This window comes from Chanos chanos, chromosome 8 (assembly GCF_902362185.1).
Source record: "Chanos chanos chromosome 8, fChaCha1.1, whole genome shotgun sequence".
Taxonomy (NCBI): domain Eukaryota; kingdom Metazoa; phylum Chordata; class Actinopteri; order Gonorynchiformes; family Chanidae; genus Chanos; species Chanos chanos.
In genome coordinates this window covers 819,868-839,080 of record NC_044502.1, presented here as the reverse complement: position 1 = coordinate 839,080, position 19,213 = coordinate 819,868, and the positions used below count along the sequence as shown (strand labels likewise).

General features: G+C 44.3%; 1 protein-coding gene across 3 annotated transcripts; it reads left to right on the top strand.

Annotated features, from left to right (window-relative positions):
- Positions 1-3,438: 3,438 nt before the first annotated feature.
- tmem181 (transmembrane protein 181) lies at positions 3,439-18,029 on the top strand. 3 transcript variants are annotated; one of them, XM_030781637.1, is made up of 18 exons: positions 3,439-3,578; positions 6,634-6,737; positions 8,898-8,959; positions 10,597-10,672; positions 11,169-11,290; positions 11,733-11,852; positions 12,043-12,123; positions 12,306-12,405; positions 13,473-13,603; positions 13,923-14,014; positions 14,186-14,243; positions 14,492-14,594; positions 15,193-15,244; positions 15,455-15,534; positions 16,133-16,222; positions 16,326-16,392; positions 16,644-17,269; positions 17,315-18,029. In XM_030781637.1, exons 1-17 carry the CDS (start codon positions 3,439-3,441, stop codon positions 16,726-16,728), a joined length of 1,563 nt encoding a protein of 520 aa, XP_030637497.1. In that variant the 3' UTR covers positions 16,729-17,269; positions 17,315-18,029. The 3 variants fall into 3 exon arrangements, with proteins under 3 accessions (XP_030637497.1, XP_030637498.1, XP_030637499.1); XM_030781638.1 differs by lacking the exon at positions 3,439-3,578 and adding an exon at positions 5,918-6,019 and having other exon boundaries at positions 11,721-11,852; positions 15,455-15,537; XM_030781639.1 differs by lacking the exons at positions 3,439-3,578; positions 6,634-6,737 and adding an exon at positions 5,951-6,019 and having other exon boundaries at positions 11,721-11,852; positions 15,455-15,537.
- The last annotated feature ends 1,184 nt before the right edge of the window (positions 18,030-19,213 follow it).

The following is a 19,213-nucleotide window of genomic DNA, read 5'->3' as shown; positions in this document are numbered from 1 at the left end:
CTTTTCCAGAGAATAGACTTTATACTGTGCACTGGGAGCTATTAATGAAATTTGAGTGATATTTTTATTACTTAAACAATTTTCATTACTGAACAATTTTTCATCAGATATTTACGTCGTGAACCTGAGAGAGGAGAAGACTTTAAGCTTTTTAGGAATCAGGAGCTCTGTTTTTAGTTGTTTAAATCAGTAGTACTTGAGGGTCTGGGGTTTTTCAGTTTGCTGTTGAAATGAAATTCATATTTCATTAAGAATTTTCAAGCCTAATGGTGCAGTGGTTATGGTATGTTCAGGAATCTCCCTGTAAGAATTACCTTTAATAGGAAAAGGATTTATAAGATAAGCTCATAAACCCTTTCTGTATCTTTCATATATATATATATATATATATATATATATATATATATATATATATATATATATATATATATATATATATATATATATATATATGCGCACATGAGCATATGCATTTCCTCCTTATATATGAATTAATTCATGATGGTCTTTCATTGTGGTCGTGTTGTCTTTGGTGTTCATAGTTCTCGATGTTTTGAGAATCTTAGTACCTTGTTTCCTTGTTTACGTTTGTTTAGGTTGCTAGACTGAAATATTACAATGTACTGGAGGGAGACACAGGGAAGGGAAGGTGAGAAGATCAGACCCCAGTAACTTTTTTCCCCCTCTGACAGAAAGTGGTCACCATTTCATCTCACTTCTGTGAAGTGATTTATGTAGGAGTCCCTCGTCTGTATTAGTGTACGCGTGAGGTACAGGACTATTTTTTCATCAATACCATTTCATATTTTTATAATGTTAATGTAAACACATGTGAGCACATCCAGTCATTACACAAGGACCTCTGGTGTGATCGCCATTTCTCAGACAATGGGTTTTTTTCGTGCTGCCTAGTTTGAGTATGAACCGATAACAGAACAGCATATTTAAATTAGTGCAGTCCTCAGCCTGGTCCTGAAATAGATCCTCCCAAACGTGGGCGTGTCACAGGGTCGGCCAGAGGAGTAGAGCATGTGTTCGTCTTAATCCACCACAATATCATCCATCTCTGGTCTCAGCTCACTCAACAGTCTGAACCCTGTGGTTTAGCTGTGTCTGCTCTGTACAGCTGGGTGTGAAAGTTTGGGTGTGTCTTTGTCAAGTGGTGTGTTTCACTGAATCTCTACATGAGTCAGAAACTGATTCTTGCTCCACATGCTTTAAGTTTCATAATCTTACATCATTTGATGGGTGCTGTTTTGTGTGGCAGCTCTGGCCAGTAGAAACACTCTAACACTGGTGTAACAGCCTCTGACCGTTCACTATGGCCAGTGAAGAGTCACCACTGCCCCAGACGCTCAGCAGCACTGAAGTCTGTGGGAGGTCTAGTCAAGCATGAGAAACCCATTGAATCTCATCGTTCTAACCTGAAGCACCCAAACTTCAGAGCACCAATGTACCGGCCCCAGAATGTCTGTGGTGTCTTTTTTTCCACTGCGTTTTCTTACGTGTATGTGTGTGTCACCCTCATCTGTATGTGAAGGCTTTAAAAACTCAACATCTAAAAAACAAAACAAAAACCATGATTACAGTTTGTATGTGCATTAGAATGTTAGATGGCAGTTTTAACAGTGATTAAATAACAAATGTTTGTATTCGTTACATTGAGGCAACAGGGAGAAGCATAGTGCTTCAGTGAGGTGTCCAGTTGTATGCCAGACTTCTGGATGGTTGTGCGATTGAAAACTATGGAAATATGAATAAGCTTCGGCCTAACCTTCTGTCTGAGAAAACATGGCTGAATGAATCCGCATAGTCTGACCTCACATGGTTAACACATTACAGTGCTCAACACCCAGAGCGCATGGAGGAAGGAAATCCCATATACATATCATTTCTATTACTGCATTCCTCAAGCGTGTCGTTGTATATACCACAAATGAAAGCACCACGTGTGTGGACAGATCTGCGTCCTTTGAGTTTGTGAAGAAGGAGTGTAATGGCTGATTTTCTCATTATCTCCCAGTTATTGTGTTATTAACCAGATCAGGAGAAATACACTCCCTTCAGCAGTAGTGTTTAATCTAGTTCAGTGATTAGTGTAGTCATGACTTGTCGTTATAAAACCACATCTGTACGACCCTGAGGTCACAGGCCTTCGGTTGAGTTCCACCTCCGTTTCCCGTTTCTCTGTCTCCACCTCTTGACCTGAACAGAAACAACTTCCTGTTTACAAGTTTTGAGAAAACCCACTTTATCCTAATTCTTTGTTCAGTGAACAGAACCTATAAGTAGCAAAATTGAACTGTTGCATTATTTTGAGACTCTTCATTAGTGTTTGAGTGAGAAACTGTAACCCAACAGGAGTGTCTGTGTGTACTGGGTGTCTGTGCTGGACTGTGTCCTGTGTTGTATACTTAATTTTAACTGAACAGATGTGTTTTGTATATGTAGTTGTATGCAAAAAAAAAAAAAAAAAAAAAGTCCTTTGGGGTGGGGGAGGGGGGGGGGGGCTGAAATTGAGACTGAATGTTTGAAAAGTTACAAAGCATGCCATGTATTATTTTACACCTGCATAGAACACTCATTTAAAAGTTTAGGCTAGTTTAAGAGGGAAAACATGCATAAAACATGACTTTGGCTTTGATGTGAAGGTGTGAAAGACCTTTTGATGTTTAGGATGAGTTTGGAGGAACTTTAAACTGTCAAGCTTTTTGTGTGTTTATGTGAACCTATGATTATAAAATGGACTTTTACTTTGCATTAACAAACCACCTACAATGGTACAGATGTGACTTGAAGCCTATGCATCACACAGGCGTGCACTGTACTCCAATGAGACATTGTTCGGTTTCCCTGTAAATTGGATTGTGTCCCATGTCCGGGTGAGGGTCAATAAAATTTGAAACTTGTCGCGCCATTTCTCTAAGCCCAGTTTGATGTGGCTGCACTGCGTTGTCGTTAGACGTTTCCAACCTTTGGTTCAGTCGCTCTGAAATCCAGTTCACACAAGATGGAGAAATGTGATTTCAAATGGGTGACAGATGCAAAAATATGAGCAGTTTGTTTACATTGATAACGATATCTGTAAACATACGGGGATTTTACTATTTATATTCCAAGCATTACGATCATCCAAGTGGGTCCTCGTAGTTTTCGTCGTTTAACAGAGAATAATTTGATATTTAAAACGATCCACGATCAGTTCACGCTCAGATTCAAGCTCTATCCTTGGTCCTGAACTGTCGTCACGTGATCCGCCTCTCGAGTCCGTGTTTCCGCTATGGATCGGCTGTCAGGAGGTTTTTATGTGTATCGTTACCTCGCACAAACGAAAAAGCTTTGCCTGCATTTTCAGCCCCTAACACAAAAGGGAGCGACTGCTGTAGTTTAGGCTCAGACAACGGAGAATACTTCACACTCCACGTTCGTGAGTCAGTCATGGACAGCATGGACAATGACTATTCCCGCTTTGAAAACCCATTGTGTAGCGAACTGAAGTATTTCTGTAGGAAAATGCAAGAAGCCTACAACGAATTAAAGGACGACCTCACTCCGTACCGCGACGATCGATTCTACAGGTAGGTTGTGTGTCATTAACAGTACCTTTTCATAAATTAGACGGTCCGCATAGATAGCTATAACACGATTGGTATATTCTGAAACACAGTTAATTAATTTTTAACATCAACAATCCGTCAATATACATGAGAAACATCGAGCTCATTTCTGATATAAGGCGCAAATTAAAGGCAGCGAGGACGGAGCACGACGCGCTAATGTCACACAGGTGCTTCGTGAGTGTGGCGCACTGCTAGTTAGGAGTCTGAAGCGCTACCTCACATATTACATCGTTTCTCTAATTCATCTTTCCACAGCCTGTGGAGACATTATCGGAGCGTTGTGGCGATTTGTAGGAGAGTTTACGTACACTATAGAATATTTACACAATATAAGAATATTTACGCGTTATTCACACTCCGTTATTTAAATTATGAAATACGTGAGCATACATGTAGGCATCATCCATGCACATACGGTCGTAGTTTAGACACAAAGCCTGCCGCGGGGAGCCCTAATGTTCTCATTAAATGGTGCCTATTCGTGTTATATTTCGTGATCCTGTAGGCGGTTGACATACGGGTTTTATTCATTCTGTCTCAGTACCCTAGTTGACCACTGAAAAGGTAAACATTTAGAATGATAATTATACCAACGTGTCCATGATTACAAGTATGGCAGGCATAATACTAAAGAAACAAGCGTTTCACACTTTCAGAATACTCTTGTCCGGGGGGATACTGATCTCCTCGGCCGTGTTAGCGAGAAGAGCAATTTGATCACAGGCACAAGAGCTAGCACGAGTTCAGACAAGTTCTGTTTATTGTGATTTGTAACACAGACCCAACAAACTTGTCATAAACTTACCAAATACCTGTTTTCTCTCTTCAAATCATGACCAGTTGAGCAGACTTCTGTAATTGACCAACAATTATATGCTCCAGACAGTTTTTTTATACACACTCTACGCGTGCTGAAGTCTCCTGAAATTTGCGTTACACAGACGCAACCAAGGTTGTCAGTTTTCTAACATGCTGCTACACTAACATAATTTTAACAGAGTTTTGATGCGCCCCATTGGTTGGCAAATGACGGTATTTTCATCTTCAGGTGCAAACACTGAGAATCGGTCAGACAGTGTAGGGGTTGGCCTTTCTCCCAGAGATCAGGGTCACGTCATTGCCACTCTCGGTGGCATTGTATGGTGCCTTCGTAACTTAGACGAAGATATCCATAACTTGCTTTTAAAGGTAAATAAATACGTTTAATTGCATCAACCCATGCTTCCTTACTTAGACGAAGATATGTATAACGTCCCGTTAAAGGTAAATAAATACGTTTATTTGCATTAACCTCTACTGAGGCGCACGTAAAATTGAGCGGTTGACTCAGACACGCGCTAATTTATCAAGGACGCTTGCGGGCGAACACACCTCGCGTCAGCAATAAATTCACCAAGTCAGTTTAGAAAAGACTAAACATAAGCTTGTTTACTTATGTTTTTAACATAAAATAGAGAGAAATGGAGGGACGTGGAGAGAAATACATCAAATGTACTTTTAGTTCAAGCATACAAGTTTACATCTTAATCACTGTTTTTTTTTAAACTCGAAAAATGTTCGATATCATCACCAGTTACATTTTATTGTTCTGAACACATTTTCTGTAAACAGATCTGACTTGAAAAGTACATGGATATTACGTATGATTATAATTTCACAGTCAGTAAATTTTTATTATATATCTACATTATCAGTGATTACGCATAGGGGCAGCAACACTCCCAAACGCTCATTAAATGATTAGCCTAATTTGGAATATTTACACTGATCAGAGTAGACGCCCATCTTCCATTACCTCCGCCAAGCGCCTACATTTCTCCTTTAAAATAATGGTGAACTGCATGTATGCCTATCGTTTTGATATTTTTCATTTCTGTTGGCGTGTAATAACTGCACTTATTGTGCTACTGCGTAACAGGGCCTTCCCCTCCTGAGGGACTGCTCCTACCGACCCTTTCTCACGCATACGTTAGCATATTTAATCAGTCGCTCATCTACATTTGTTTTAAGATAAGAACACCATTACGTCTGTGCTGCTTCGGTGAGACGCCCAGTTGCCACCTTTGCCTCGAACTATTCACATCCTACGGCGCAGACGTGGAATGGGCAGAGGTTGCCTCTCTAAACCGATTCGACATCAGCTCAGCCAGTTCTCTGTTAGTTAGTAATCGTTAAGATCTGGGTAGGCAGATCTGGTCTTGGATCAGCGTAAAAGAGCAACTTCTGCCACGAGCGACAAACGGCCCCTCCCACTAGCGACGTGTCACGTGACGTGAGAGAAGTGGTGACGTACATTCATACATGTTTGTGTTGGGCCGGATGCATGCGGATATGCCCTAGTTCCGTGAAAGTTCATCAATTCTGTCTTATGAGTCGAAGAAACCAAACAGAATGGATCGGTAAATATACAGTTAACATTCCAGTATGTTTCTGATGTAGGAATAACATACAGTCTTAGCAACTCGTACTTTTATTTCTGGGACGCGTCGATGTTTGTGGAGTGCTGCTAGCTAGCTAGTCAGCTACTCTTCCAGGTATGGGATGCTGGGCCCGGCGACATCATTCGTGTACTAATGTACATGCCCACGACATGTCAGCGACGTACTAAACTCTCAGCCCGATTATATGGTATTTACGAGATTTCAGCCTGTTAGACGACGGCTACTGCCTTAGCGCTTGCCCCTGCGAGTTGGAACGCCTTTTCACCAGATTGGGTAAAGGTGGTTGGGCAAACTTCCATTCATTTATACTCACTGTGCAATTCAATAACTGCATCTGATTATATCTGTGGAGCGCTGCCCGTTTACTGAATACGGCTTTAGTTGTAACCGCTGAATCTTAATGAAATGCTTCAGTGGACTTCATTGTCTGGCCAGATTCTGTAGCAGGAGGCCAGTGTAGCGGGAGGTTCTGATGACTGGGCAGGCCTGTGTCTGCGTGTTTCAGGGTGGCACGCGGTGCGCGCGCACTCCATTTTAAGATGAAAGAAATAAACCCCTCTCCTCTGTTCCAGGCTCGCCCCCATGAGACTCTACACTCTCTCCAAGAGGCATTTTGTTTTGGTGTTTGTTGTTTTCCTCATCTGCTTCACGGTAACAGTCTTCATCGGCATCACAGGTGCGTTCTCTGACACTGGTCTCCTCCTTTTCACTAAGTCATTCTTTACGATGATGATCCCGGTCTGTGTGTCTGTGGTCAGTGTGGTGTGTTTATGGTCAGTGTGGTTTGTCTGTGGTCAGTGTGAAGTGTTTATGGTTAGTGTGGTGTGTCTGTGGTGGTCAGTGTGGAGTGAATGGTCAGTGTGGTGTGTATGTGGTCAGTGTGGTGTGTGTGTGGTCAGTCCTTTTTAAGCCAGTTTCCACAGGTCTTATTGCCATTGCTTCTGTCACGCTGTTGAGTCGTCACATGTAGTGTGGAAGATTTTTCCCTGTTTGTCATACATACCCGTTCTGTCACACACCTCCTTTTGAGCAGTGGGAGGAGTGATGGCATGAGGGTTCTGATGGTTCTGAGTTCGGGGTTCTGAGACCAGAGTCTCTGTGCTCTCTGTGTCTGACCCTGCACTGACCTGCCCTCTATATCTAACGCACTAACTTAGTTTTGAGAACCTTACTCAATATTGACCCATTATCTGTCAGACTGGTGTATGAAGATTGTGAGTATAATGAGGTTTTGGAACAGGTCATCGTGTGTGTGTGTGTGTATATACACATATACATACATGTACAGACGCAGTACTGTGCAAAAGTTTTAGGCACTGGTGAAATTCAGAATGGTTTCAAAATAATGAAATGAATCGTTTAATGTATATATTAACATACATAGCGCACAAAACAGAAAAATCAATAGTTAAATCAATATTGGGTATGCACCCTTTGCCTTCAAAACATCACCGATTTGCTTAGGTATACTTGTGCACAGTTGTGTAAGGCACTCGGCAGGAAGGTTTTTGCCACAGTTTTTCTATGGATTTTGACTGTTTCAGTTATTTCTGTCTCTTTGTGGGATCCCACACTGACTGGATGGTGTTGAGATCAGGGCTTTGTGGGGGCCACACCATCTGTTGCAGGGCTCCTTGTTCCTCTTTTTGGACAAGATTGATGAAGTTTTTTACGACTCTGGCTGTAGGTCTGGGGTTGTTGTCATGCTGCAGAATGAATTTAGGACCAATCAGACGCCTCCCTGATGGCCGTGCATGATGGATAAGAATCTGCTTGTATTTCTCAGCATTGAGGAGACTGCTCATTTTGACCAAATGCCCAACTCCATTTGTGGCAATGCAGCCCCAAACCTCTACGATGAACAAACTGCCCTCTTTTACAGCCAGATCATTCACATTTGGACTCATCGGTCCAGAGCACCTGCTGCCATTGTGCTGCACCCCAGGTCTTGTGTTTTCGTGCCTAGATGAGTTGTTTGGCTTTGTTTCCACGTCTGAGGAATGGCTTTTTGGCTGCAAGTCTTCCCTTGAGACCACTTCTGACCAGACGTCTCTGGACCGTAGATGGGTCTACCAGGCTCCCTGTGGTTGCTGCCAGCTCTGAGCTGATGGCACTGCAGGACGTCTTCCGAGTGTGGAGGAACCTCAACTCGATGTGTGGTTCATCTGCTGAACTAAGTTTACTTGGCCGACCACTGCGTTTCTGGTCCTCAACCATGCCTGTTTCTTTGTGCTTCATCAGAAGAGCTTGGATAGCACATCTGGAAACACCTGTCTGCCTCCAAATTTCTGCCTTTGATAGATCTTGCTGATGCAGAATGACCACCTTGTGTCCTGTCTCTGTGCTTACCCATATCATGGTGTAAGATCAGCACTCTGTTCAGTAACCTCACAGTTTTAGTTTGGCTGATCCTCGCCCAGGTTTGATTCCCTCTACACAGGTGTTTCTGTTCAGTCAGTAACTGTGGTTAAATCAGCTTATGTTACCAATGACTACCACCTGTTTTGTTTAGTGGACTGGTATAGTCGCTTTATCATGCATTGGAGTATATGTCTACAAAAAAGGTTTGGAGGGTCTGGAAGATTTCGTGTTTGACACTTTCTTTCCTTATTTGGTCTTTGTGGCACATTTCACTATTTTCAAAAGAAATGTTCAGAAATCTAAAATATGATATTTGTTATTGACTTACTAATGGAGAAGATAAAAAAGAACTGTTTCAAGACAAATGTTTTGTGAAAAATCTTACATGCCTAAGACTTTTGCACAGCATTGTGTATGTATATATATATATATATATATATATATATATATATAATTTTTTTTCTTCTTTCTACAGGACCAAAGATCATAAACGAGACAAATGGAGTGGGAACTAAGACTGAAAGAAACAGTACACAGGTGAGACATGGCAGTACACAGGTGAGAGACAGTAGTACACAGGTGAGACACGGCAGTACACAGGTGAGAGACAGTACACAGGTGAGAGACAGTAGTACACAGGTGAGACATGGCAGTACACAGGTGAGAGACAGTAGTACACAGGTGAGACATGGCAGTACACAGGTGAGACACGGCAGTACACAGGTGAGACACGGCAGTACACAGGTGAGAGACAGTACACAGGTGAGAGACAGTAGTACACAGGTGAGACATAGCAGTACACAGGTGAGAGACAGTAGTACACAGGTGAGACATGGCAGTACACAGGTGAGAGACAGTAGTACACAGGTGAGAGACAGTAGTACACAGGTGAGACATGGCAGTACACAGGTGAGAGACAGTACACAGGTGAGAGACAGTAGTACACAGGTGAGACATGGCAGTACACAGGTGAGACATGGCAGTACACAGGTGAGAGACAGTACACAGGTGAGAGACAGTAGTACACAGGTGAGACATGGCAGTACACAGGTGAGAGACAGTAGTACACAGGTGAGAGACAGTAGTACACAGGTGAGACATGGCAGTACACAGGTGAGACATGGCAGTACACAGGTGAGAGACAGTAGTACATAGGTGAGACACAGCAGTACACAGGTGAGACACGGCAGTACACAGGTGAGACACGGCAGTACACAGGTGAGAGACAGTAGTACACGGGTGAGAGACAGTAGTACACAGGTGAGACATGGCAGTACACAGGTGAGACACAGCAGTACACAGGTGAGACACGGCAGTAAACAGGTGAGACATGGCAGTAAACAGGTGAGAGACAGTAGTACACAGGTGAGAGACAGTAGTACACAGGTGAGAAACAGTAGTACACAGGTGAGAGACAGTAGTACACAGGTGAGAGACAGTAGTACACAGGTGAGAGACAGTAGTACACAGGTGAGAGACAGTAGTACACAGGTGAGACACGGCAGTACACAGGTGAGAGACAGTAGTACACAGGTGAGACACGGCAGTACACAGGTGAGAAACAGTAGTACACAGGTGAGACACGGCAGTACACAGGTGAGACACGGCAGTACACAGGTGAGACACGGCAGTACACAGGTGAGACATGGCAGTACACAGGTGAGACATGGCAGTAAACAGGTGAGAGACAGTAGTACACAGGTGAGAGACAGTAGTACACAGGTGAGAAACAGTACACAACTCTTAACTTTCTCTTAACTTGACTAGTCATTGGATTGATATGTGACAACCTCAGTTGCCTATAAAACCTTTTGTAGATTAATAATATTGTCAGCAAATCGACACTCAGCTCTGTTCACCTGCTGATCAAATCAAAGCATCTCCTGCTACATCACAACCTTCCTTTCCGGGATTTTCGTGTCATGTGTGAACACGTGTATCCCGGCAGTTTTCTGGGAATCGGGTGCCCCTGTGAAGGAAGTTGTCCTCCAGCATTGCCGGGAAAGTTGATCTGACTATGTTATGGGTGTCGTGTGAAAGGGGCATATGAGTGCGGCTAAACAGGAAGTTCTATAGGAAGTAGCCTGGTCATTTGAGATATTCTCTGAACAGCTAAATTTCAGACAGGTAATCCATTCTTCTCTTTGTCATGCTTTCTCATTGGCTTGCTGTAGCTGAAGTCTCCGCCCCTGTCCAACTACCACCAGCAGCTCTGGCTCACCTGTGTCATCCAGATGTCCAGAAGCAACGGTGAGATGTTCCTGATGCTGTCAGTGTGCCAGTGGTATTATGGTGTCTCCACTCACGTGTCGTTTTGCACATACACCCCCTCTGTGAATGTACAGATAAAACAGTGGTGATATCAGCCTCAGCTCATCATAGTCCTGTTGGTCTGAGTGAATCTGAGTCCTGTTGGTCTGAGTGAATCTGAGTCCTGTTGGTCTGAGTGAATCTGAGTCCTGTTGGTCTGAGTGAATCTGAGTCCTGTTGGTCTGAGTGAATCTGAGTCCTGTTGGTCTGAGTGAATCTGAGTCCTGTTGGTCTGAGTGAATCTGAGTCCTGTTGGTCTGAGTGAATCTGAGTCCTGTTGGTCTGAGTGAATCTGAGTGAATCTGAGTCCTGTTGGTCTGAGTGAATCTGAGTGAATCTGAGTCCTGTTGGTCTGAGTGAATCTGAGTCCTGTTGGTCTGAGTGAATCTGAGTCCGTGTCGTAACCTCGTGTGGTTTGGTTCTGATGTCTTTGCAGCGAACGATTTTAAACAGGACATTGAGATGGATGTGGAGCTGAGGGGTGTTACACAAGATGCCAGCGTCATGGACATCACTGACAACGTGCATCATAAAACACGAAAACTGCACTGCAAGGCCGTAAGTACAGCTCAGACCCCACAGTCAGGTAACCTGTCTCACCCCCTCAACCCCACTGTCTCACCACCCAACCACACTGTCTCAGCCCCCAACCACAATGTCTCACCCCTCAACCCCACTGTCTCACCACCCAACCACACTGTCTCACCCTCTGACCTCACTGTCTCACGCCCTCAACCCCACTGTCTCACCACCCAACCACACTGTCTCACCCCCTGACCTCAGTGTCTCACCACCTCAACCCCACTGTCTCACCCCCTGACTCCACTGTCTCACCCTGTGACCTCAGTGTCTCACTGCTTCAGTTCATCCATTCATCTGTGTTTCACCACTGAACTGTATTACTGCAGAAGAGTTCAGAGTTCAGAGTCCCTGAGTGAACACAGGGTCGTTTTTCATTAATCCCGAAACCGAATCTGTCATTTCTCAGGATCCCCAGCAGGTGTGTGATGAGATTATCGTGGTGCACCTGGGTTATCTGAATTATACGCTGTACGAGATTAGCGTCAGTTTCCGGGGTCTGGAGAAGCTGCCGTTGGACATTAGAAACATCTCATTTGTGGTGAGTGCAGGGTGTGTGTGTGCAGGTTTTATGCGTGTGTGTGGAGGTCGTGGGTGTGTGTGTGCAGGTCGTGAGTACAGGTTGCGTGTGTCTCTGCTGTATCTACTGTACTGGCATGGCTGGCTGGTTTTAATGACTCTGTCTCTGATGTGTGTGTTGTTTTGGATTCTGTCGTTTGGTTCCTCACCAGTGGAAGACGTACAATCCCGCCTTCTCTCAGGTCGAGATCTGGTTCCGATTCGTGTTTGTCGTGCTCACCTTCATGGTCACGGTAAGTTCGTGTCCTTTGGTTTTCTCTTTTGAATTACAATGGTCAGAGACTTTTTGGAAATGATCTCCCGTGTTATTTGTTAAATCCTTACTGTCGGTGTAAAATATCTGCCCAGATCTGAGACTGCTGAAAGAGAGAGATTCCAGCTGCATGTTTCTGGATGTTTCTGTCTGTGTTTGCAGTGTATGTTTGCTCACTCGCTGAGGAAGTTCTCCATGAGAGACTGGGGAATCGAACAGAAGTGGATGTCCATTCTGCTCCCGATGCTTCTGCTTTACAATGGTTAGCCCCGCCTCTTTCCCCGCCCCCTTTCACCCTCACTCACCTCCCACTGAGGAGGAATCGTCCCAGGACCAATGGCTCCATAAGACCATCACACACTTGTTTTCAGGATAGTACAGCTGCTGAACTCTCAGACAATGAATAATATTTTCATTTTTACATTAGGTGTCTTCTGGCTCATGTCTGACCTTGTTTTATGGATGTTTTTGTTCTATCACATGTTCAGTTGTATGTTCGCCTCAACCAGGGCATGGATCTACTAAAATGGCAAAACCTGCTGTATTCATAAAAGGACATAAACTGTCACTTAGTCACTGTGACAGGTTAGAGCTGTGAGAAGAGCAGTGCACTGCATCGCAGTGAATGTAACACACTAATGACATGACCCAGACAGAGACATGTCCAACAGGACAGTCATCACAGTGAATGTAACACAGTAATGACATGACCCAGACAGAGACATGTCCAACAGGACAGTCATCACAGTGAATGTAACACACTAATGACATGACATGGACAGAGACATGTCCAACAGGACAGTCATCACAGTGAATGTAACACACTAATGACATGACAGGGACAGAGACATGTCCAACAGGACAGTCATCACAGTGAATGTAACACACTAATGACATGACATAGACAGAGACATGTCCAACAGGACAGTCATCACAGTGAATGTAGCACACTAATGACATGACATGGACAGAGACATGTCCAACAGGACAGTCATCACAGTGAATGTAGCACACTAATGACATGACATGGACAGAGACATGTCCAACAGGACAGTCATCACAGTGAATGTAGCACACTAATGACATGACATGGACAGAGACATGTCCAACAGGACAGTCATCACAGTGAATGTAGCACAGTAATGACATGACAGGGACAGAGCCCTGTAGGCAGCCGTGGGAAATGACACGCGTGTTCTGAGACGTGGAGAGAGGAGAGAAGCCGCTGTGTGATGAGAGGGGGGTTAGTAAAGACAGGATGATTTTCTCTCTCTCTGTTTTCGGTGACTGGAACGTGAACCACGCGTCCTCTGTTCTCCTCCGTTTCAGATCCCTTCTTCCCGCTGTCATTCCTGGTGAACAGCTGGTTTCCAGCGGCTCTGGATGCTTTTTTCCAGTCTCTGTTTCTCTGTGCGCTTCTGCTCTTCTGGCTTTGTGTTTACCACGGGATCCGAGTGCAGGTCGGTCACCACCCCCCCCCACCCCACGCTCTTTAAATACTATTCATAGTCTGTGTATGAAAACAGTTCTCTTCATGTAAACTGAAAACGTCATACCACAGGGGGTTAACAGTGAATCTGATGATCATTTTATGAAATTACATTTAATATAAAAGAGTATGTTACTCAGAAGACAGTTTATAGGTATTCAAATGTATGATGTCAGTGAAGTTCACTCAGTCCGTTCACACCAGGAGCGTGTGGGACAGCTTTTCGGACCTGACACATTTGACACATACATTGTGTCACGAGAGATGACCTTTGACTTTTTGTTCGTCAGGGCGAACGAAAGTGTTTGACCTTCTATCTCCCCAAACTGCTCCTGGTCGGGCTGCTGTGGATCTCTGCCCTCACACTGGGCGTTTGGCAAACGTAAGCGTTGGATCATAACACGTCTCACACTCTGACATCTCATATCCACTTCTTCACACGATAAACCTCTTCAGCAGCCCCAAAACAGCTCCCCTAAAACAGCTCCCCTAAAACAGCTCCCCTAAAACAGCTCCCCCAGCCCAGACTCAAAGCTCCTGTTTTCTCCTGCAGGGTGAACGAGCTGCAGGACCCCACCTATCAGTATAAAGTGGACATCCAGAACTTTGAGGTATGAGGAGAAGCACTGTCAGTTTGATAAACCTGTGCTCCCAGTTCTGATACTTGATTAATGCTGCTGAAGATTAATGGTACGGTCCGGTTTGAGCTGAAGATTAATGGTACGGTCCGGTTTGAGCTGAAGATTAATGGTACGGTCCGGTTTGAGCTGAAGATTAATGGTACGGTCCGGTTTGAGCTGATGATGAATGGTACGGTCCGGTTTGAGCTGAAGATTAATGATTATGGTTTGAATTGTAGGGGGTGAAGATTTTCTTCCTGGTGCTGGTGGTGCTGTATGCCCTGTATCTCGTGTTCCTGGTTGTCAGAGCGTGCTCAGAGCTGAAGAACATGCCTTACTCAGGTAATACATCAGGACTGACTACACTGTGTAAAACAGTACTGACAGGACTGACCGCACTGTCTAAATCAGTACTGACAGGACTGACCGCACTGTCTAAATCAGTACTGACTGGACTGACCGCACTGTCTAAATCTGTACTGACAGGACTGACCGCACTGTCTAAATCAGTACTGACAGGACTGACCGCACTGTCTAAAACAGTACTGACAGGACTGACCGCACTGTCTAAATCAGTACTGACAGGACTGACCGCACTGTCTAAATCAGTACTGACAGGACTGACCGCACTGTCTAAATCAGTACTGACAGGACTGACCGCACTGTCTAAATCAGTACTGACAGGACTGACCACACTGTCTAAATCAGTATTGACAGGACTGACCACACTGTCTAAATCAGTATTGACAGGACTGACCACACTGTCTAAATCAGTACTGACAGGACAGGAACTGTCCCCTAAATTATTTTATCATATGCTAACAGTTCTGTACTGATGTGCTTCATAACAAAGCCTTGCTGCTTGTTCAGTAGAGGGCTCGCTGTGTTATAATTTTTAAATGTGTGTTTTATGTAATGACTCTCCCCTGTTTGGTTCCAGATCTGCGTCTGAAGTTCCTCACCTCGCTGACGTTCGTAGTGATCCTGATCAGGTGACTTTACTCTGCTAAACTGACTTTTCAAACCAAACTCTTGTTTGTCTGAAGTGCTTTGCCTCCCGTTAATGAACGTGTCCTGATCCTCCAGTCATGCCCCTGCTCCGCTCGCACTTACACACCGACAGCCTGGAGCCGAGGGAGTGAGTGTGGTGTCACAGTGAGAGGAGATGTGTCATCTGGTGTCATCTGTGTGTTGTATTTCAGCATGGTGATTCTCTACCTGAGGTTTGGCTCCAAGGCGCTGCAGGACAACTTTGTGGCCGAGCTTTCAACGCATTATCAAAATTATATCCTTTGGATATGGAGTGTGATTCCAGTGTCAGTAGTCAGACTGAAGGACGGTGATGCAGTGTCAGTAGTTAGACTGAAGGATAGTGATGCAGTGTCAGTAGTTAGACTGAAGGATAGTGATGCAGTGTCAGTAGTCAGACTGAAGGACGGTGATATAATGTCAGTAGTCAGACTGAAGGACGGTGATGTGGTGTCAGTAGTCAGACTGAAGGACGGTGATGCAGTGTCAGTAGTCAGACTGAAGGATAGTGATGCAGTGTCAGTAGTCAGACTGAAGGACGGTGATATAATGTCACTAGTCAGACTGAAGGACGGTGATGTGTAGTCAGTAGTCAGACTGTAGGACGGTGATGTGGTGTCAGTAATCAGACTGAAGGACGGTGATATAATGTCAGTAGTCAGACTGAAGTACAGTGATGCAGTGTCAGTAGTCACACTGTAGGACGGTGATGCAGTGTCAGTAATCAGACTGAAGGATAGTGATATGCTGTCAGTAGTCAGACAGATGCAGTGTCAGTAGTCAGACAGATGCAGTGCTCATAATGAAAGGTTTGGATTTTGATGGTCATGTTCCTTAATTCTCTTCTTCACCTGCAGAGTTTCTGTCCTTCTATGGCCTCCTCAATTTTTACCTCTACACGCTAGCCTTTGTGTATTCTCCTTCCAAAAATGCCTTGTATGGTGAGTGGACAGGCCGTGGTTGCTCTTAAAGTTTTATATTATTTCATTTATACGTGTGATTGAGGTGAAGTGACTCTGAGCTGCTGTGTTTGTTCTGACCCAGACTCCCAGCTGAAGGACAACCCTGCCTTCTCCATGCTCAACGACTCTGACGACGAGGTCATTTACGGGTCAGTTAGAGCTCCCTCTCTCTCTCTCTCACTCTCTGTGTCTCTCTCACTCTCTCTCCCTCTCACTCTCTGTCTCCCTCTCACTCTCTGTCTCTCTCTCACTCTCTCTCCCTCTCTCTCACTCTCACACTCTCTCACACACACACACACACAGATATTTTTTTTCCTTCTGTTACATTCTAGTCATTATTTTTTGTCCAACACGAAGTTTCTGTGTGAGTGAAACTTATTGATCTCTGATGTTTGTGAAGGAGCGACTATGAAGAGATGCCTCTGCAGAACGGACGTGCGATTAAAGCCACATCCCGTTACCACGACGACAGTGACAGCGACTGATCCAGACCCGACCAGCGCTTCCTGTGGATCCTGTCAGTGAATGGAACCACTTCAGTTGAATCATGCCAACCTTATGATGTGTAATGTTCTACAGAGATGAATATATTTTAAGATAAAAAAAAAAGAGATGGTGTGGAAATGCTGGTGAGAGCAGACGTCTTGTCCTTGGCCGTGAGACGATGGACTCTTTCTGTGAGAGGCAGAGACACGGGCCTTTGCTCTGTTCCCTGCCTGTCAATCATGCCGTTAAAGGGAAAAGTGCTAATAGAATATTACAAAAAAAAAAACAACCAACCTTATCCTATTTTTAAATGATTGTAGAATTTCTTTATATTTTGGTTTCTATTTTTGTTGTCTCTGTTCAGTTGTCAGCTGTGTGCTTTCTTTAAAGATTACAGGCAGTGGTTTTCTGTGCCAATGAAGATCACGTGGTGGTACGATGTTATATTGTCATTTTTTAACCCAGCCCCCGAAAAACAGCAGATTTAGACTGAAAACAGCACCAGGACTGAATGACCTGCATCTGGACAGCAGAGACCAGGTCTCTCTGGGCCTCTGTGGTTTTCCTCACTCACACAGAGACCAGGTCTCTCTGGGCCTCTGTGGTTTTCCTCACTCACACAGAGACCAGGTCTCTCTGGTCCTCCGTGGCCTGGCTGCTGTCAGTGTACCATACGGCGACTGTTGGCATTATTCTGGGTCACGCGGTGTCCTGCTGCTCACTCATACTGTCACACACGTGACGGTTTTTGGTGAGGAGAAAACATGGAGACAAAACATCCCAGTGTCTGCCCAGCCTGTTCAGTGTGTGGAACATAGGCTGTAAGCGGCTGAGGTCACGGTAAAACCTATGTCCTGCCCTGTTATGTCCTGTCCTGTCCGGCGTCTGACTGCTGTACATTCTCTCCAAGTCAGTATTCATTCAAAAACACACACACAGCACTTAGAGATTTAGTCATTCTCTGAAAACACACGTCAATATTACAGCACAGTCACTCAGCCAGACTTACATACCAAACATGTTGTGTCTGAAACCATTCTGAATCTCCTCTCCAGTGAAGTGTATGGATACACTGGACAGAAGAATCCCTGGGGAGAAGCCCAAGGCTTAACGGTACCTGTGATCTGTAACTGCCAATCAGAAAAGCATTGCCTGTGATCTTAACGGCCAATCAGAAATCCGTTGTCTGTGATCTGTAACCCGGTTGCTAGGAGCCGCGTGTGGTGGTGTAAATGTTTGTAGACTCCTGGGCCAAACTGTCACTGTTGCTTTTGCTTTTGCCTGCATGAGTCTGGCACAGTCTTACTTTTGATCCTCTGATATATATTTTTAATTTATTTTGATTTGAGTCAAAAATACAACTTGATGGGTTTTTATTCTTTTTTTTTCACTTTATTTTTTTATATTTCATTCCTGACTGTACAGGGGATATTTTAACATCACGTTCCACTGTCCAGTTCAGTATTTCCCTTTCCCGTTAAATTGGTGGGTTTTTCGGCCTTCCTGTGTGAAGCACTCCCCACATGTCAACTGGGAGAACTGGTGGGTCCTGTTCAGGAGTGCTCAGGCTGACCAGGACATGCCAATCCTGGAAATCTCACCCATTCTGCACTTAAGACAGCCCCCAAATAAGGCAGGTTTTTTTTTTTTTTTTTAACTTATGTTGAAATATGATTCTGGGGACAAGTTTGCTTAATTTTGAAAGATTTGCCTTTTTAAACAGACCCTGACCACTAATGGTGTGTGAATGCTTTCCTTCACTGGAACTCGTGTCATAAACTGGAGTTTGTCAGTTTGAACCAGTCTCTTTCTTTACAGTTTGAGTTTAATGGTGAATCTTATGGGCCTGAGAGAGAAGGTGTGTGTGAAAGTTGCAGTGTCTGATGGGTGTGTGTGTGTGTGTGTAGACCTTTTACAGTGTAATTTTCCACATTCACGTTCCATTAAAAAAAAACACCTCTTACACAAAGAAAGGTGTTTGATTTGTGTACACATGTACAGTTTAGTAACGAGACGCCTGGTTTCATGAAGTTTCTATGTGATAACATAGGGAGACCAACTCAGACTGTATGAACAGACTGATGTTTACTGTTTATATTTGTTTACTGTTATATGAACTCTTCACAATCGCAGTCCAACTGAGTCCCTCAAAGGTCCCACGAGATCACTGCTCTTCAATCCCATAATGCCCAGCGTTTGATCACTGCGCTTCAATCCCATAATGCCCAGAGTTTGATCACTGCGCTTCAATCCCATAATGCCCAGCGTTTGATCACTGCTCTTCAATCCCATAATGCCCAGTTTGACCGTGAGGTCCTCTACGCGGGTGTGTCTGGCCCCTAGAGGACATGTCATCACGTCTGTGTTTAAAGTGGTGTTGAGGACATTGCTTTTCAGTAGGTGTGTGTAGAGTGTGTCTGAACGGGCTGACTGTGGACCCTGTGCTGTCAGGGCTGATTTTTTTGTTTGTTTATTTTGTGTACG